This window comes from Fragaria vesca, linkage group LG6 (assembly GCF_000184155.1).
Source record: "Fragaria vesca subsp. vesca linkage group LG6, FraVesHawaii_1.0, whole genome shotgun sequence".
Classification (NCBI taxonomy): Eukaryota; Viridiplantae; Streptophyta; class Magnoliopsida; order Rosales; family Rosaceae; genus Fragaria; species Fragaria vesca.
In genome coordinates this window covers 16,916,602-16,937,394 of record NC_020496.1, presented here as the reverse complement: position 1 = coordinate 16,937,394, position 20,793 = coordinate 16,916,602, and the positions used below count along the sequence as shown (strand labels likewise).

The following is a 20,793-nucleotide window of genomic DNA, read 5'->3' as shown; positions in this document are numbered from 1 at the left end:
GCTCTCTAGAGTTTACCAAAGCCAAAGCCAAGTATCTTTATGATCATTTATCACTGAGGTATTGTAACTTACTTACCAAGTTACTGATTTTTCTTAATGTTTTCTTTTTCACTGTAAAAGAATCTGGCATCTGTCCATTTTTTTTTTTGATAAGATTGGCAGCAGCTGTCACTTAGTTCTTTTACAGGGGATAACCTTTCACCCTATCCTACACCAGACCACTTGAACTAGCAAGGTTCTTCGGAAAACTGTCAATTCTATTTTACTATTTGTGAAAGGAACAACTGGACCATTAGTTATAGTCTGTGTCAAAGGACCAGGTATTAGATAGGAATATATATGTAAAAGTTTAGATTTATATTTAACATAATGCTATATGTTTAGCTTAATGTTAAAATCAATATGAGTCAGCACCTTCAAAAGTTGATGAACATGGTTGCAGACATGCTTAAGCTGGCTGCAGCGTGCATCAGTGCATCTGTGCATTTGTGTCTGTTTGTCAGATTTATCAAGTAAAATAGTTTTAGAAAGACAAAAAAATCCAAAACTGATGCAGAGAATCTTTGAAAATAAGCAGTGATAACATTATTCATTCAAGCAATTATGTATGTACTTATAAATAGTATAGTTTACACATGGTACTTGAAAGTGGTCTGGTTCTGAGCTTTCTGATTGCATTAAGTTGTACAAATGGTTAAACTGGCCAAGTGTTGTTATTGGTGAAGTTTACTTCAAAGTGGTTTTAAACAAAATGCAGGAATCCCATTTTGAGCTACAAATAATACTCTCATTGAAGTTCCATATTTTGTCTATTTCAAATTTTCAAGAAAGCATTTCAGGTTTTTTAAATTTTTTTTATTTTTTAAAATTATTGTTTCTCTATTTATTCTCTATCATTGCATCCCAATCTTCTTTTCTTCCGGAAAAAGAAAGTGGTCGTAGGAATACTTATTTTGCCTGTGGAATATATTCTTCACTATATATATACAGAGTTGTAAAGAGGTGTATGTTAGGTGGTGTGGTGGAGGAAAACAATTTTTCTCTTTATTGTTATAATTATTTTAACAGTTGCAGCTTGATGTTTTCTATTGTTATGTGAAGCGTGATTCTCCAACAGTTGGCCGGAAATAGGGTAAGTATAGGAGGACAGATATCAAGTATCTGTGATTACTCTTAGTGAGTAAACATATATTTGGATTGATGTGATATATATGTTATATCTAGCTGATGCAGTAATAAAAGAGTACGTCCCTTCAGCATTACTCTTTTCGAAGATTACAATCTCCGAAAGCATCATCGGATTGTGGGGTGTTGGTGAAGACAACCTCCTCTAATTGTATGTTCAATCGTGACAAGTGTGATAACTGCAGCTGCAGCATGAAATGCATGAAAGAGACTGAATTAGGCAGGGACAATAGATGCTCAAATAGCAAACGGCGTGAAAAGAGTTTAAGGCAACAACAACTGGTTGGCAAGTGCGAGCGAGCTTCTTCATCTCATTATTTAAAGAAAGAAATGTTCTCAAATTCGCCGGTGGTTTTTTCAAGCAGCAAGCTATGTCAGTTTGGTGCTCTGCCGAAGACCATTTCCTAAATGGACTTGTATATTAGAAATGGAAAAGAAACTTTGAATGTTTGATTGAATAATACAGTGTTGCTTTCAGTGGTGTAAAAGCATTGTAGGAGGCCCTTACGCAGTTGTGATTCTGATGAAGAGGAATCAAGGAAATGCTTGAACTATATTTAATATGGTTAAACATCAAATCTACAGAAAAATTATGAGGAAGAATAATCATAGGAAAAGCCTAAAAAGGAGATTATGAGGAAGAATAATCATAGGAGGCACCGATTCTAGTTTTCATGTGACCATCTATGAACGAACCACCCTTCCCTTCCTCTCTTTATGACTCGTTTTTACAGATTCGATTGGTTATGACAATATGACTTATGAAGATGTTCTCTGTTCTCTATTGCAATTTTGTTGACTCTATATATATGTGTTGCTGATCTAGCATGATAATGTAGTAGCAGCATTAAGAATTATGCGACTTATGTGGAGAGTGGTGAATTTTCTACAACTGGATGAAAGTTACAGCAAAGAAAGATGGGGCTGTGAAGAGGTAGCGATTGATGTGAAATCCTGAAATGAGATATAAGACAGTAGGGGTGAGCAATTCACACCGCAAATGCGGAACCGCTCCGGTTCAAACCATATTGTAAGCTGTACTGGAGCATATGAGGATTGAGAAAACTTCAGCCCGCATGAAAGCGGACTGGATTAGGATTAGGAAAACTCCAATCCGATTTGAACCAACCCGCACCGGTTTTATTCATTTCATTAATTAATTTATTTCTTTATTTATATTACACTATTACATACATGTGATTTAAACCCTAAAGAGTAAAGATGGCGTAAGCCCATAACACCCAAGTGACCCAACTCTTATCCCTTACCCTAAGAGAGAGGCGTATCCCACTCATTTATCGACTTATCGTCGTCTCCCTTTTTCCTCTTTCGCACGATAACTCCCTCTATTTTATGACTATTTCAGGTTGTAATATTATTTGGTGATGTCTTGTTGTGTTTCATAGCTTGTTATTTTAGTGTCTCTAAGTAGTTTGTTGTGTTTTAGTGTTTATAATAGCTTGCTATTTCAGCCACCTGCACGTACAACTTGTTGTCTTTCAGATTCAATGGTATATGTTTTATTTTTAGGCCTAGTTTGAACGTGGATGCCTAATAGAATATGGACCCAATCCGAAACCACACTGAAACCAAACCGCTTAAACCCTTAGATGACGGTTCTGTCACAGAAAATAGCTTCCGACATCACGTCGGTAGCGAAATTGAAGTTTGGGTATCACATTTGGTAGTTTTGTAAGTATGAGTCTGAAGTTCACCTTGCCATCAGGGTTTAGCCACCGGTGCTGAATTTTTCTCCAAAAAAAATTTGTATCGTATGTACCAAAAAGTACCTTTCACAATAATGCAGGTCCCATTTAGGTTTCTTCCTAGATAATCATGAGATTTGAGGAGGAGGCATTCGAAAGAAGGGTGTGATATGAGAAAACCATTATGAGAAAACCAAGAAGACAAATGAAGAGAAAGAAGGAAAAAGGAAAATTTAAGGATATTTTGGTAATTTCCTCCCTTTTCAATCTTCTAGTCCCTGTGACATTAGTTTTTTTAGGGGTATGATTGGTAAACAAATTCTGCTATTAATACCAGCCGTCAAAGTTGGTATATTGATTTCTCGGTATATCAAAACTATTGGTTGGTACGATTGGCAGTGGGTCTCTACCAAGTTCAAATTTTGGCCCAAGAAAAGTCAAAGACCCAGCTCAATCTGAATAAGAATGAATAAGTGAAACATATGTATGTAATGTAATAAGAACAACTCGTGCTCCAGTTTGTAGGGAACTAAGTTGTTTCGTTGGAGGTTAGAGGTTTGATTCTTCACTGATGAAATATTTTGTAGGTGCTAGGTTTGAGTTTCCCAACCCTTGTATCTATGCATAGATGGGCTGGTATACCGTATACGTCGAGATATTGTATGTTATATCTTGATGAAAATGAATAAGTAAACCGACTATGTTAGTACAGTTGGCCCTAAGTTTTTTAACGAAAACAATGTGACTTTATGTATCACATCAGTAGAGATGTGAGTCTGATTATCAACTTGACTTTGCCATTAAACAAAGTGAATTTTTCTCAAAGTTTTTGTAAAAATCTTACTATTGTTGGCGGACGTTAAAAAATAAAACAAGAGGAATGGAGACTGACAACCAATGGAGGATTGCCAAGTGTAAGTGCCTTTTTTGGGAGAATAAGTGTCAGTGCCTTCAAGTCACGTGGTCCTCGCCTTGTGTATTTTAGGTCTCACCATTTTCACCTCACCACCCAAAACGCAGACTCATTTGACCCCAATTCACACACACTCTCTCTCTCTCTCTCTCTCTCAGTCTCTACTGCTGTAAGGTCTCTTTCTCTCTCTGCAATCTGCACTCAATCGCGTAATTTTTTGTCAGACTTTGTTGATTATATGTATGTGCATGTTGAATGTGGCTTCGAATTTGTGGATTTTGATGCTTTTCCGTTTCGGAAACTGTAATTTTCATTTCGCATTTGAAATTTGGTTCCCGTGTTTGAGAAATGTAGCGAAATTGAACCCTAGACGAACACTAATCGCATATTAGAGCCATCCGTGTGTTCTTAAGAGCAACTTGAATTTTCGCGCAAAATTTCTTGTTCGTGGATATTTGTATATAATCTTTCATATATAAACATGTTTTAGGACATTTGATAATCTATGTTGCATTTCGTTGCTGAGATTTATTTATTAACGGTTTAAGGGAAATTAATGCTCAAATTTTTTGTTTTATTTTGTTATTTTGTAATAATTATTTGTAATTGCTTGCAGAGAATTCAAATGGACCCAATGGACTATAACTCTGATGAGGAATCGGATTCGGATATCAGTGAATCTGAGATCAATGAGTACAAAGATAAACCATACGAGCAGTTACGAAGTGGAAAGTTGAAAGTAAAGGGTCCTTATGGTACTCTCAGATGCCCCTTTTGTGCTGGGAAGAAGAAACAGGATTACAAGTACAAGGATCTGCTGCAACATTCTTCCGGGGTGGCTAAAGGTTCTGCTAACAGAAGCGCAGTCCAAAAGGCCAATCACCTTGCGTTAGCATTGTATCTGGAGAAGGAGTTAGCAAGTGAAGCTGATCATATACAGCGTCCGGCTCCACCCAAACCTGTTGTTAATGATGAGAAGCCAGAAGATCTTTATGTGTGGCCTTGGACTGGTGTTGTTGCCAATATATTGTTGAGCCAGCCAAAGGACGGGAAAGATTTGCTTGACTCTGGATATTGGTTGAATAAATTTTCCAAGTATAAACCTGTAGACGTGCATACTTTCTTTAATGAAGAGGAACAGGCGGCAGGGGCGGTGGTATTTTTCAGTAAAGATTGGAATGGTTTTGGGAATGCTACAGATTTTGAAAAGATGTTCATATCTAAGTCTCACGGCAAAGAGCACTGGAATGCACGAAAACAGCATCCTGGTTCAAGCATTTACGGGTGGTGTGCGCGTTCTGATGATTATGATTCCCAGGGGCCAGTGGGTGAATTCCTTCGCAAGAGAGGACAGCTTAAAACGGTATCGGACATTGTCCAGGAAGCAGCCCAAAGCAAGAACAGTGTTGTGGAAAATCTAGCCAATAAAATTGATAAGACAAATGAAAATCTGGATGAACTACGGTACAAGTACAATGAGGATGCACTGTCTTTAAGTAGGATGCTAGATGAAAAAGATAGGCTACATAATGCGTTTGTTGAAGGTTTGATCCTGTCCCATTTCTTTTCTGCTTTCTCTGTGAGTTTGTGTTATGGGCTGTGCAGTTTCTGAATCCACAGGTTTAACCTTCTGCTCATGGTGAACTTCTATATCAGCATTTTGTTTTTCATAATCTTGTGCTGTTGAGTCCTGCTGTAAATTTTGTAATTGTTTCCTTACAACATCAAATAATAATAGATTATTCTTCACTGAGCTCAAAGGATGATTCTGACCCACCGAGTTATGTAGTAATCAAAATAATAGTGAAAAATAATCTGTAGCCGATGATATTGCCTTACATGTTTCTTTTTGCTGATCAGAATCAAGAAGGATGCAGCACATGTCAAGAGATAATGTTCGGAGAATATTAGATGAGCAAGAGAAACTGAACTGTGAGTTGGAGTCAAAGAAAAAGAAACTTGATTTATGGAGAAAAGAATTAAACAAACGCGAAGCTGTAACTGAACGTGAGAGGCAAAAACTTGATGAGGATAAAAAGAAGGTAACATGCTGCATTCTTACACTATAAGAAATGATGCAAGCTACTAGCTTTTCGCAGTCTATATGCCATAGTTATGTTAGCTATTCCATTATCTTGTAACGTAGTTACGATATGATTTTACTTCATCGAAATTAGAATTCAATTTCAAACTTCGTGATCGATCAAAGCTATTGACATATTTAGAATTTGAATTATTAAAACTCTCAATCACAGTGAATAAATATTATAGAAGCCAATCATTCAAGGGACAATGACTTGATTAATAATGTCCGAGTCCGGTCAATTTTCCCATGTAAATATGATGTCTAGAAGAGTGCTAGACCACAATAAAAATGATTGATAGTATGCATTCATAATCTAGTATTAATATAAGTACTTGCTTTCTTTATGTGCTGTAAGTCAGACTCTACTCTAGTTTCTTGTGTGAATATTAGGAGACTATAACAGTTTAAGCCCTCAGTAGAAGTGGGGCTAGTTATAGGAATTTTATTAGTAGTAAAAGAATCATATATAGTTTAAGGATCCATTAAGCTTCTCACTAAGTCCAACAAGCTAGAAGAGGTTTCACCACTATTAAAGTCTGTCCCATCTGCAATTTGGCTGATGAAACTCTTCTCCATCTTTTTCGTGACTGTCCTAGATCCACTTCCATTTGGAGAGAATTCTTAAAACCTGGTTCTATTCTGAACTTTTTCTCTTTAGTTTGGAATAGTTGGATTGCTGCTCAATTACATAGTCATGCCTTGATTTAAAACAATGTGAAGTGGTGCAGCTTTTTTGTCTTTATCTGTTGGTACATTGGGAAATGGAGAAACAAGGTGGTGTTTGATCCCGACTTTTCCAAAAAAGTGATCTGGAGTTATGTTGAGGAATGGTTCAATGCAAATCAGAAGAAAAATGCTGATACTATCTATAGTTATAAGTTCTGGGGCTTATTGTTTTTAATAACCGTCCCAGTCATACTGTTCAAGTTTACATTGATGATCTTGATGCAGTTACCAGAGCTAGGAGAGTCTCCTGCTCAAACATTTAGTTCGTAGTTTGTAGTTTGTTTCTTTGCTTGGGCCTTTTTGGTCCCGTTTGTAACCAAAAAAAAAAAGATCCATTAAGTCTATTTAATTGTTGGGTGTGTCAAAAGACTTTCAGTTTTTGTTCTTAGTTGTTTATATAATCAAAATAGGTTTTTAAAATTGAGCAACAATTTATCCTCATCCATACCGATGGAGGGTCTAATATGACACAGGCATGCATATATAGCTTATTGTCTGCTCCAAAATACAATAAAATCTTATATGATAGCTGGTTACTGATTATTTTCTTTTACTCCTCATCTCCAGAACGATGAGAGAAACAATTCACTTCAATTAGCTTCAGCGGAGCAGAAAAAGGCGGATGAGAGTGTCTTGAGGCTGTTTGAACAGCAAAAGGTATAACTCCAGGCTACTGGAAAATTATAGAAATTACATACGGATTATGGTTTCATTGGTGTTCACTGACTAGAACTTTTTACTTGTCAGAGGGAAAAAGTGGATGCCTTAGATAAAATACTTCAGTTAGAAACACAATTGAATGCCAAACAGAAGGTGGAAATGGAAATTGAAGAATTAAAAGGTAAATTAGAGGTGATGAAACATCTTGGGGATCAAGATGATGATGCTGTTCAAAAGAAGATGGAAGTCATGAAACAAGAGTTGGGGGAAAAAATTGAAGAGCTTGAGGCTTTGGAATCTCTGAATCAAACTCTAATGATCAAAGAGCGTCAGAGCAATGATGAGCTGCAAGAAGCTCGTAAAGAATTAATAGCAGTATGCATTTCTTTTTACTGTGAAATTTGACGCTGTTAATTCACACACACACACACACACACTCAAACAAGAAAAGCATTCTTTGGCTATCAAACTTTAATTTTTCTTCTAAAATTTGGTGCCGGTTTAGTGCTTATCCATAAATCAATCAATGAGCTTTAAACTTTAAGTCTTACATGATTAATTACTGAAATCATTCAAGAGCCACTAGTTAATGCTCAGCCTTTATTATGGTAGAAATAATGAGGTTGTTTTGTTTTATCATCTATTTATTTTGTTTCCTTGGAAGCCACATAAATTGATAAAATACCTTAATAAGGAGAAGAAGAAGAAAAAAAAAAACCAGTGAAGTGCTTCTGAGTTCTGAGTGATCAGTTGAGATTTTAATAAAAAGTAAATTCTTTTTTAATAGTTTCCTTCTTAAAGATTCTTTTTTCTTGTCATAAATCTCTAGGGTGAGACAAAAGTATGATACAGTGCCAGATATATGCAGCTATTCATTTTCTATTTGTAACTTTTTTTTCATTCCACTTTCATAGGTTCGTCATTCATACATATAAATCAATTGAAACAAAATATTTCTACTTTTTTTTTTTTTCAGTAAGAGAAAGAACAATGATTTGTATCTTTAGCGTGTCCTCGCATGAAAGCTCATACTGTTTTTATCTTGTTTAAGGGTTTGTCTGAAATGTTGGTTGGTCAAGCTCATATTGGGATTAAGAGAATGGGAGAGCTGGATCAAAAGCCCTTCCTTGACGCATGCAAATCAAAATTTTCTCTTGAGGAAGCACAGGTTCAGGCCTTCACTCTGTGCTCCTTGTGGCAGGAAAACCTGAAAGATCCAGATTGGCATCCTTTCAGGGTAATAGAGAAAGAAGGGAAAGCTGAGGTATGTCTTTTCAATAGCATCAACTATTTATTTCTCAGTTAATTTAGTAACCAATAATGCAAGTGCAAATGTACCTTGAAGCAATATCATGATAAAATGTGTCTACATGGTTGTTTTGTTTTGAACTGTCTCTTGGTTCTATTCTTTTTTCTTCTTTTTTTATCTGAACGTAATGTTGTATTGGGAATGGAATGAGGTATTTTTCTTTCTTTTTTTGGTCTTCTTATGAGGATTTTAGGAAATTGCGAGAAACATGGTTTAGGTGGTGTATATCTATTGAAGGCATGCAATCCAAACCAACTGATAATAGGTGTAGAGGTCCACAATATTAGACATAGTCATGTAAGGCCTAGTTCTAAATTAGAGCTTTCAACTCTAAATCAATTGCTTGCGGGAAGAGGACCAACATTTTCTTTGTTGAGCAAAGCTTAAGCTCCTGACGCAGGAGAGCCTGTATTCAATAATTTTAATGTGTATCCTTTCAGATGGGAGGCATATTTGATGATTGAAAGGTTATTCCTGTGGACAAAATGAAATTCTTTCATATTTCTATCTTTTTCACCTGAAATATTTGTATTTTGAACAGGGGATTCTGATAGTATAGGCTGGTGGAGTTTGGGGAGACTCTTCTATTCTAAAATAAATGAGGATGAGCAGTTATGCTCTTTATGTTTTTTTATGTCAACATTGATAGAACTAACTTTTCTTTTGGTATTGATTGATATTTCTACATGTTATATATCATTCTCGGACATGCATGATCATCAGGATTACCTTGAGAATGTACGGTTTAGCTAAGTTTCTATTCTCATTTAAAGGTCCAGTGGTGTGATTTTTGTCTTGAATGATCTGCCGTACAACTCATTATCCCACTTTTATCTCAAACTCCTAATACGCTGAGATCCACTGCATGTAGTTCGGACCAAGTTGAGCTGAATAACATTTTTGTTGGTGAAGAACGAGGATGAGTGGAGAAAAATAAAATTTGAAGATTTCACCTTATTTTGGCATGCTTTGACGATATGTGTATTTGTGTTGATAACTGATTCCTTTCTCTAAGAATTAAGATCTTAAGGAATTATTGTTCAAGGGCCAATTGAAAAGATGATTAAACTGTTCACATGACGTGTGTTGCAGGAATTGATAGACGAGGAAGATGAGAAGCTGCATAAGCTGAAGGAAGAGTGGGGGCTTGACATACATGATTGCGTTGTTACAGCTTTGAAAGAAATGAACGAGTATAATCCAAGTGGGAGGTATGTTGTTCCAGAGCTCTGGAACATGAAAGAAAAAAGAAAAGCCACATTAAAGGAGGTTATTGCCTTTATCTTGAAGAATATTAAGACACACAAGCGAAAGAGAGCATGAGCAGGTTAGTATATATTACTATTGACAGTCATGTTTCTCTGATCTTGCAGTTGTGTCTGGGCTGATTATATTTGTTAGATAATGGGGCTTCATTCATGGCACATAACAGTTTCTCTTATAGCTGTGGTAGGATGCGGTGAAGGATATTATTGCTTAAAAAAATCACACATGCATAAGTTTCTTACCAAAAAAAAAATTCGGGATACTGTTTAGTTGAAGTCTATTGCAGCTTTTGTCCTGTGACGGCAAGTGTAGTTGTTTCTGATGTTTGTGGGTTCCAGTTTGTATACTAATAACAACTTTTATTTATTTTTTTAGTTGATTTTTTGTCCGATGCAAATTCAAGTTACTCAATTTCAGTAGATTTTTTCCCGCTTTTGTCTGTCTCCATTATGGAAGATGATTTTTATGTGATTTCTTTTATCCTTTTTTTTTTTTACCGCTTTGAGTGACCCTATTTGCTGTACACACACACACCTTTGTTATTTTTGTTCTCAATTTGTGTGGTTTCTTATTTCTTAGGCAACAGCACATAGCGGACCATGGAATTTGGAGCTTAGATGATTGTTAAGTGCAACTGTGCTAGTGGAAGGCATGACCATGTTTCTTTGAAGCTGTGTTGCATGTTTAAATTTCCGTATGCGGATCTTATGCTAATGAAAAGAACTTGTAATGTTGGGAGACCTGTACTTTGTTTCATATTGAACTTAAAACAAGTTTTATGGGGATGCAGTTTTACTGTCGGTATCTCTTTTCACATCAATCAACTAGCTCAAAGTTCTACTGCTTGGAAAAATGCATGGTTCGTTGCGATACACACAAATAAGCCCTATAAAGCTACTCGCTGGTGAAAAAATTTCAGTCCTTGCCAAACTGTCTTTCCCTTGGAGGAGCTTTGGATTCTAGCTTTGTTATTTATTTCTTCTTTATCAGAAAAAGTAAATTACAATCGAAATTGAAAACCTCATCGGCAGACATTGCAAGATCGTTCTCTTCTATTTGCTTCTAGAATGTGTCGAGGCTAGTGGACATCATTGCTCATGAATGACACTAACTTGGATGGCCACATATGGATTAATAGAATTCCAAACTCGACTGTTAGAGTTTGTTTTTTGATATTGGAAATCAAATTTGGTTTGGTGTTGTAATCTCCTGTATTATAAGGGAAAAAAAAAATCGCCAGAAATGACGGTTTCGCCCTCATCTTTTATTGTAGTTTTCAACTATGCCATTCAGTCCTCTGCGCCGAATTTTCTTTCCATAAAACTTTTGGGTAAAATAGTTGAAAACCCAACATTCTCCACAGTTTGCGTTCGCGTTCCTGCCGCTTCTTTGCTTTTCAACTCCATTCTCCAACACCCCCACCGCCCACAGCGGCTTTTCTCCGTCATCTACTCCAATACTTTTCCCTTGGAGATTCATCTAACCGGTGCTTTACCTCTCTCCTTGATTGAAGGCGCACAAGGTGTTCGATTACATGCCTCTGAGACATCGAACACTGACTTTGTTAATTGGTTATTAGCTTTGCTTCAATCTGGGCATTGTGAAGAAACCTCGACATGGGTACTCGGAAGGTTTTGTGGAGTTTAGCCGGCAAGTTGTTCTCGGTCGGGGTTGTGGGTCTCTGTGTTTCGGATTGTGTTGCCAGTGTTGCTCCTGTGCGGGGTTCCTCTATGTTTCCTACATTCAATCCTCAAAAGACTACGTTTATGGGCATATCAACTGGTTGGTCTCTTCGTAAACATTTTGCTTTTCGTGCAATGATTGTTTGTTTACCATGATTACAATCTTGTTTTGCAGATGACTATGTTTTGATGGAGAAATTATGTCTTAATCATTACCAGTTTTCCCATGGTGATATTGTAGTCTTCCGGTATTTCTCCTTTTGCAACATATCTTGGCTGCCATTTGTTTGTTTTCGGTGAGATATATACTAGGACTTTGGTCCTTTTTCGGTTCATTTTGCAGGTCTCCAAGTAATCATAAGGAGTGTCATATTAAGAGGATAACCGCCTTACCTGGAGATTGGATTGGAATTCGTAAGTCCTTCAATCCGCCGATAGTTCCTGAGGGACGTTGCTGGGTTGAGGGAGACAATTCATCTTCTAGCATGGATTCAAGAACATTTGGCACAGTAAGTTATCCTGTCTGCTATACTTTGTGCTCTAGAAAGGAAAAATAGTAGTTCTACCAACCATTATGTTGCCTAGAGTAGTGAAAACCCACTCAGACTAGGTAATTGGCCTTCCTTTGAGAAGTTACTATGACTTATATCTACTTGATGAAAGCATGCAGCTTGCAATAGTGTTGCATCAGATTGCAGGTTACAGTAATTTTCAAGTGTGGCTAACATGAGACGTTCTTCAATATTTCTGTCACTTTCGCTAACTCAAGCTAATTTTGGCAGATTCCTCTGGGTTTAATTGAAGGAAGGGTTACCCACATTGTGTGGCCTCCTCAGAGAATGGGTGCGGTTCAGAGAACTGAGAGAAGTACCGCAGGACACACTTGATCCTCTGTAGTTGTCTATTACCCTCTGATACATTTTTTTGTGGAAGAAAAAATTTATCTTATTTCCCCATTTTGCCATAGCAGCATTCTCGATTTTGCATTGTTGTTTGTCAACAATATTCAAATAATGCACACTGCAAGTTGTTGATCAGGCATAAAATCAAACACAGATGTCGAAGATGATCAACCGTTTGTCATTGTTCTCATTTTGGTTCAATATCTAGCTGTTAGGTATCGAGCCGCTAAAAATGTGTATTGTGATAAACCTTCGATGCTTAACAAATTATTTGAGCTATTGATTCCCAACTCATGTTTCTGTCAAACAAATTATTCAATCAGTTAAACGCAAGGGGATTATTATGATGCATTAACACCAATCTATTCATTCAGTGTAATTCAGTCTGGTAACCGTATCAGAACTTCTAATGAATTAATTCAACATGATTCCGGTTCCTTGTGGCGGAGTGTAGTAAATTTCTAAATTGCCTTGCTTAAGAGAAATTGTTTCAATGTAGTTTGGTTTAATATCTTCATGGTCTTATGGGCAAGCAAATGAAACATAGACTGTAAAACATGTAAGTTTTTATATATCCCATTTGCCTTGATTAACCTACACCCGTTGTGAATATATAGCTCCTGAAATAACACCCCATACTCTATTTTCTTACCTCTTTTCGCAAATTGGTGGGCAGTTGGCGTCGTGGGAGCTTTGATGACCTGTTCAGAAGTGCTTCCACCATGCTTTCATTAGTTTTCACTGTAGTGCCATACAGCCTATACTGCTATGTCAACGGATATGGGAAGCCAAAATGAAGAGCTTTTTCAACATAAGGTGGTGAATGCTCAATCACATGTTATCCCAGCAGGTTCACTAATTCATATCTGCTCTATATTTCAGGACAGGCTGGTCTTTAGCAACTAACTCTGACATGTAAAATTGCTGTAAGCCAGCTCTATATAATAAGCAGGAACGCAGGAGAGTGATGAACTCATGGCCAACACACAAGTGAGTTTGAGCTGTGGCTGATGTATTCTCAAGCATCTTATTAGTAACAGTCAAATAAAGCTCATTTGGACATTTTCACTTGTTAAAATATAATCTAGTGTTCTATTTGTGATCAATTTCTTGCACATATACATTAATGCATTATCATATATAACAAGGTTCAGAGTCATATTCATGTTATTAATTTTTCCTACCACACGTAGTTTAGTTTAATTTCTTGTATGAAGGAAACCCTTCGGATGCACTATCAATATCTTTTAGTCACAGTAAAGACCAGAAAATTACACCCAAATCGTAAATACTAGAGACCCAATTACTGAAGGAAGATCAGATCGAGTCAGAGACGGATCTTAGTGATAACCTCTCTGGGCTGTAGCCCATAGGAAAATTTCTACCCAATCAACTTAATACATGTACAAATTATATTTTATACAAAAAAATTAGTAAATAGCCCAGCCAGTTTTTCTCTCCCTCTCTTAACTAACGTTTCTAACTTTCTATCATTGTAATTTTCCCTCTTTACTTTGGATTGTTATGTTATTTAGTTATTTTCTTGACTACCCACTATTGGTTATTAACGGACTTGAATGGATTGAAAGTCATGATAAACTTCTACAATCAAATACAATTATTTATATAATTATCATATAATTAGAGAAAGATCTATATACATATGTCTTAATTATATCATACTCGTGTTATAGTCGACCATTTGTATAATGCTATATTCGTATCATTTGAAAATATTTTTAAAAAATTTTGTTCATACTTTTACCATTACCACATTTAAATTTTTTGTTGAAGAAAAGAGAAAAAAACACTGCATACCTTTTATAATATAAAAAAAAGGGTGCGTCTATTACCACCCCACAAACTATTTTGTTCACCACACGTTCTCTTCACACCTCATTTATATATTTTTAATTGTAAGTCTACTTTGTTCACCCATTTACAATACCTAAAATACATTTTTCTCATTTTTGTTTTATTCACCCTAAATTCTTTTTTCACCCTAAATATATTTTTTTCAATTTCAGATTTACTTTGTTCACTCTACATTCGATCTCTTTTTACCCCACTTATATAATTTTTAATTTAATTTACTTTATCCACCGATTTGCAATACACACAATATCATCCTCTTTCAATAACCATTGAACTCCAAAAACAAAATGAAATTGAAGAAAACCATAAGATTCATATCATTTGGGTAAGTGGTATCACAAACTAAACAATAAAAATCACATTAAAGTATAAATCTCAATTAAAGAACAAGAAAAAACTCTTAAACTTAACAATTCATTGGTATATGTCAATATCAAGATGCATAATGTCTGTAAACACTACTTGGAAAAAGCTTTAACGCCAATGAAAAAAAAAACAAATTGAATATATATAAGTCAGCGACTAGACGTGAAAATTTACATACAAAATCGATATGAGAAATAACAATGAGTAAAGAGATAGATGAAACATCAACAAAGAAAAAAAAAATACAAACAGTTCATCTCATCTTGAGTTGAATGCTAGTGTACGTCTTTTTCAGACTTCATAGAAAGATCGAATATGATAAAATATGGGTTAAGGTTTATGAAGTATGTGTTTATCTAAAAAAAATAAAAATTTGTAATTTGTAACAACGTATTGTCTTTTGTTGTAATTTTATATTAAGGTATATTAGTCATTCAATAAATCAACGACGTGTGGGGTAATCAAAGTGGTCTGTGGGGTGACAATAGATGCACCCAAAAAAAATTTATGATAAAGTTAGCCCAAAAAATTTTAAATTCTTGGCTTCGTCCCTGAATCGAGCAGTATAGAGCTGGCCTAGGCCGGTGGTAGTTGAATACTAAATGTCATTCCCAACGTTCCCACACCATTCCTTTCTATGAGAAACTGTAATATCACAATATTGGATCAAACATTATTTGATCCGCGCACCATTTCCAGTTGTAGGATTATCTACAGTAACCTACACTTTTGCGTATCCATGTATCAAATCTATTGTGCAACAATCTAACAAACTACATTATACTCATACCTATGTCTCACAGTTTACAGTAATGTTGCACGATCTAACTAACATGCATTTCATTTATATTGTAGGACATTGGTAAATTGTCTTATATTGTCCGATATAAAACACAGGCTAGCTATTGCAAGTCATGTCTTTGTATTTTGGTCGCAGTTGCACTTCAGGTAATAACCTCTTGTGCCATGCATGTTTGTGGATCTGCAGCATCTGCTAGTTCAACGTGGCTATCTTTTACATAGCAACTTAATTCTTGCGTCTGGTCGGTCGGACTAAGTAATTAAGCAAACAACGGTGAGTGAAAATTCTCCGCAGGCCAGCTGGTTATTCTCAGATCAGGCGGAAAGTCTGAGTCGATGGACAACCGATATATTTTTGAACACCATCGATCTCTTATATCAGCGCGCATACACGCACTCTCAACACCAATTAGGATTTAACAACATGCTTGCTCCTGACCATGGAATAGAAGTTGTCATTGCCCTAAGCCCCTAATTAATCACTGAGAGAAAGAGAGAGACCAAAACCTAACATTTAAGCATTATTACTCGAACTATACTTTAATTCGTATATAACCATCATAAACCGTCGAGTTTGTAAGATGCCTACATGTAAATGCGGAACCCATTGATGTAAATCTTTGGACGAAAAAGTAAAATTCAAATAGATCTCACCAGAAGAATGAAAGGCAGCGATGTAAAATTCAAATAGATCTCACCAGATGCATGTAACGCAGAAATGCAGATTATTTCTGCACTTAGCCAAAAGAAAACGAAGTAACAGATAAAATCTGCAAGAAATTGAATGTGAAGGTCAGCAATGGCAGAGGACCACGTGAAGCTGCTTGAATGGTGCAAGTCTCCCCTGAGAGAAAGCATGTGGCACTCATTGAATGACCTTCAATGCATAGTTGTTTACTGATTTGCTATGCTGGTCTCTGCAGTTAATACATGTACTATAACTTACCCATCAACTTAACTCAACTCATCTACTTAGTAACTCACTTCATCTACTTATTAGCTAGTGAACTAGTGCAAGAACTAAGAGACCCGTTGAGAAGTGTAATCAAGGTATGTGCCTAACTTCAACTTCAGCCCTTATATATCTCGATCTCTCTCATGCTTCTATCTTATGCATTCCTCCATCGAGCTTTAGCTTATATATCTATATATGTCTGTCTCTTGTTTTCAGTTGAGTGCAATGAAGATGGACTTAATGGACGTGTTAATCCTTGTTCTGGCGGCCGTGTTTCTCCGGCTATGGTGGCGCTACTGTTCCGTCGCGGGCGAACAAAAGAAGAACCTTCCGCCAGGACCACCAGGCTGGCCGGTGGTGGGAAACCTAATCCAAGTGATCCTCGAGGGTCGACCCTTCATCTTTGTAGTACGGGATTTACGTAAAAAGTATGGACCAATCTTCACCATGCAAATGGGACAACGCACACTCATCATCATCACCAGCTCCGACCTCATCCACGAAGGCCTCGTCCAGCGGAGCGCCGAGTTCGCCAGCCGCCCCTCCGATTCTCCCATCCGACTCATCTTCAGCGTCGGAAAGTGTGCTATCAACTCCGCTCAGTACGGCCCTCTCTGGCGCACCCTCCGCCGCAACTTCGTGACGGAGCTTATAAACCCTACCAGGATACGCCAGTGTAGTTGGATCCGCAACTGGGCGCTGGGGTATCATATGAAGCGCCTCATGTCCCAGGCCGCGGAGCACGGCTCCGTGGAGGTGATGAGCAACTGCAGACTTACTATCTGCAGCGTGCTCATCTGCCTCTGCTTCGGAGCTAAGATCTCCGAAGAGAGAATCAAAGTCATTGAGAGTATACTCAAGGATGTCATGATGGCCACCACACCGAAGCTCCCAGACTTCCTGCCGATGCTGACTCCGCTGTTCCGTCGGCAGGTGAAGGAGGCCGTAAAGCTACGGAAGAAGCAGTTGGAGTGTTTGGTTCCGCTCATAAGAAACCGAAAGGCTTTTCTCGACGGCGGCGGTGTTGTGAACGAGGAGATGGTGAGTCCAAGTGGTGCTGCGTATATCGACTCGCTGTTTGAGCTTGACGTGCCCGGAAGAGGTAAGCTGGGAGAGGAAGAGCTCGTCACTCTTGTCTCTGAAATCGTCAACGCCGGGACGGACACGAGTGCTACTACTACTGAGTGGGCTTTGCTGCATTTGGTGATGAACCAGGAGATTCAAGATAAGCTGTATAAGGAGATTGTCGACTGTGTTGGGAAAGATGGGGCGGTCACCGAGAGTGACGTGGAAAAAATGACCTATCTCACTGCGGTGGTTAAAGAGACTTTCCGGCGACACCCGCCGAGTCACTTTCTCCTGTCTCATGCGGCGGTGAAGGAGACGCAGCTCGGTGGCTACACTATTCCGGCGGATGCAAGCGTGGAGTTCTACACTGCATGGGTGACGGAGGATCCGGGGATGTGGAAGGATCCGGGCGAGTTCCGACCCGAGAGATTCTTGGATGGAGATGGAGTTGACGTGGACATAACGGGGACAAAAGGAGTGAAGATGGTGCCCTTTGGAGCCGGCCGGCGGATTTGTCCGGCATGGACGTTGGGGACGTTGCACATTAACTTGCTGCTGGCGAGAATGGTGCAGGCCTTCAAATGGTTCCCGGTTCCCGGTTCTCCACCCGACCCGACTGAGACATTTGCTTTCACTGTGGTCATGAAGAACCCTCTCAAGGCTGTGATTGTGCCTAGGTCACTGGTCAACTAATTACCTAGTTTGGCTCATAGCTAATTAAGCGTTTGAGTTAATTAGCAAGCTAGACAATGATATATATATGTTCTAAGTTTAGTTATGGTTATGGTTAATCTCTCTAGCTACCTAACTATCAAGTACTGTGATGATTATTGCTTTCCCTTATTTATGATGATTCTTAGTTGTTGTTCGTGTCGTCGTTGGATGATGCATGTTCTTCCATCCAAAACCTGATATAAATTAATTTACTCGCGTACCATTGAGCGATAATATTTGTAGTTTGGTGACTTTGGGTAAGGAAATGGGGCAAGGGGAAGCATTCATATTGTGTCTTCAATTCCTAGCTACTAATGGAAGAAGATGTTTCTATTTTCATGAAGAAATCAAACCTTTTCATTAAAATTGATGCGAATGAGCAATTCAAATTTTCTAGCGCAATCTGCACCAAACATATCCAACAACGTACAAGGCATTAAAAGCATAAAGAGAGAGACAATGATCCCAAATATATGTCCCTCTTCAACAACAACATCTACTAGAACCGCCGTACGTTTCATTGAAAACCTTTATGTCAAAACCCTAGCGGGCCGTCTCAAACCTCCAAATATATATTCAAGATCTATCTCGGCCAGCGACAACCCGGCGTCTGACGTGGGCCTTTGGTCTCGTAAGCGGTATGGTTTTGCTCTCGGACGGGTGATTGTTATTGGTGCGATCTAATTTAGTTTCTGAAAGCTTGTCTTGATGGTGGTTCTAGATTCACATGTCTTTGCTTTGGTTGCCGGTTTTTATGAGGACGATATCGATATTTCGTCGAGCCTTGCTCTGAATACTGGTTTTGATGCGGGATTTGTGATTCGATACTGGATTGTTGATGTGGTGGTCAGTGACGGATCTAGGATTAAGAATTGGGTAGGGCTTGATTTTTTTTTTTCCTTTGTTGACTGAAGTGATATGAAAATCCATTGTAAATTAATAAAAGAACATTAGGTATCTAAAACTACTATCTAATTGATTAACTAAAAAAAAAAAAAAAATTAGACCCTACAGACTCAATAAATTCAATACCGCATAGAAGTAAGACCCATTGTCCAATTTGAGATGATTATGCTTTGGGAAAATTAAAGGGAAAAAAATATTTAAAGAAATAAGAGGAATGGATGCAAAATTGTAAAGAAAATGAGAAATGCAATGGGAGAACTAAAAGAAAAAGGAGAGATGATTATGCATTGGGAAAATTAAGGAAAAATTTGAAGAAATAAGAGGAAATGGGATGCAAAATTGTAAAGAAAATGAGAAATGCAATAGGAGAATTAAGGGAAGAGATAATTTAAAAAATAAGAAAAATAAGATAGCAAAATTAAAAAGAAAACTAGAACTGCATTGCTGTGATTCGAACCGAGGTGGGTTGGGACCTACAAATGTTTCTTAACCAAACCTGCTATGTCAACTTTTATGATGGGTGAACATATACTCTGAAATTTATATGTCAAAATATGACCTGGGCTCCAGCCCAGTCAAGCCTTAGGCTGGATCCGCCAGTGATGGTGGTTGAATTGTCTGGTTTGAGCAGCGAAGCATTAGTGGAGCCAGTTATGGCAATGAATGAGTGGAGTGTACCGCTGAGCTGAAATCGAAATTAGGTAAGGGCGGCCTCTCAATGGTTGCGTCAAGTATGCTTGATGAGCTTGGGTCAAGCATCTTATTGGGCACCTCAAGGCATTTGTATATGGTTTAAGGTTATTTCCCTACACCATTTAGTAATTTTAGTTTTAGTCAGCTTTTTTGGTTTCTAGTCTTTTCTAATTCCTTATGTTTTTAGAGAACTTTTAAGGTAGTTACTCTTGCCTGCCATCTAAGAGTAGGGGTGTGACTTCGAAACCGAAAACCGAAAAAAACGGCATCGAAAACCAAACCGTAACCGAAAAAACCGCATCGAAAAAAAAAACCGGGCCGAACCAGATATTTTCGGTTCGATTTTCGGTTTAAGGCCGGTGAAAACAGAACTTAACCGTTTGGACCGAAGTCAACGGTCAACGACATCGGTTTGATTTAAAAAAAAAAAAAAAAAAACCCAGTCATCACTAAAGACTCTTCAGCCGAAAACCACAAGGTTGCTAGTTCCTCACTTCCTCGTCTTTCTCTGTTTCTCAACCTCTCCAAGTGCTCCCGACTGACCGACACCCTTCTCCGGCCTCCGTTTGTCGCCCTCCTTTCCGCCGACCTCCGCCTGTCGCCCTCCTCTCTGGTAGTCCGGCGTCTCGGCCTCTCGGACAGGTTGCCAGTTGCTTCATCTTTCTCCTCTCCGGCCTCCGCCTCTCGCCCCCCTCTCCGACAGTCCGGCGTCTCGGCCTCTCGGACAGGCTACCAGTTGCCTCATCTTTCTTTCTCTGTTTCTCCAAGTGTTCCCGTCCTCCTGACTCCCCTCTCCGGCCTCGCCCTCTTCTCCCCTCTCGCCAGTCCGCCACCACCACCACCGCCAGTCCGCCCTCTCTCCAAATCGACGGTTTTCCGATAGGTAAGTGAAAACTGAAAAAAAAAAAAAAAAATTACTAGAAATTTGTATTAAAAAAAAAAAACTAAAAAAACCGAACCGGGTTGAACTGTTCGATTTA

At 38.0% G+C, this 20,793-nt stretch overlaps 3 protein-coding genes across 3 annotated transcripts; all 3 read left to right on the top strand.

Moving 5' to 3' along the window:
• Positions 1-3,928: 3,928 nt before the first annotated feature.
• On the top strand, positions 3,929-10,258 carry LOC101303532. Its single transcript, XM_004303201.1, has 8 exons — positions 3,929-3,978; positions 4,421-5,348; positions 5,665-5,846; positions 7,184-7,273; positions 7,364-7,651; positions 8,328-8,540; positions 9,678-9,796; positions 9,959-10,258. Exons 2-8 carry the CDS (start codon positions 4,430-4,432, stop codon positions 9,984-9,986), a joined length of 1,839 nt encoding a protein of 612 aa, XP_004303249.1. The 5' UTR covers positions 3,929-3,978; positions 4,421-4,429; the 3' UTR covers positions 9,987-10,258.
• A 1,023-nt stretch (positions 10,259-11,281) lies between these two features.
• Positions 11,282-12,519, top strand: LOC101303244 (mitochondrial inner membrane protease subunit 2-like). The gene is made up of 4 exons (XM_004303200.1): positions 11,282-11,633; positions 11,709-11,781; positions 11,877-12,042; positions 12,316-12,519. The coding sequence occupies exons 1-4, from the start codon at positions 11,468-11,470 to the stop codon at positions 12,418-12,420; spliced, it is 510 nt and encodes a 169-aa protein (XP_004303248.1). The 5' UTR covers positions 11,282-11,467; the 3' UTR covers positions 12,421-12,519.
• Positions 12,520-16,663: 4,144 nt separating this feature from the next.
• LOC101312856 (cytochrome P450 77A3-like) lies at positions 16,664-18,193 on the top strand. The gene has a single exon (XM_004305435.1). It carries the CDS (start codon positions 16,664-16,666, stop codon positions 18,191-18,193), a length of 1,530 nt encoding a protein of 509 aa, XP_004305483.1.
• The last annotated feature ends 2,600 nt before the right edge of the window (positions 18,194-20,793 follow it).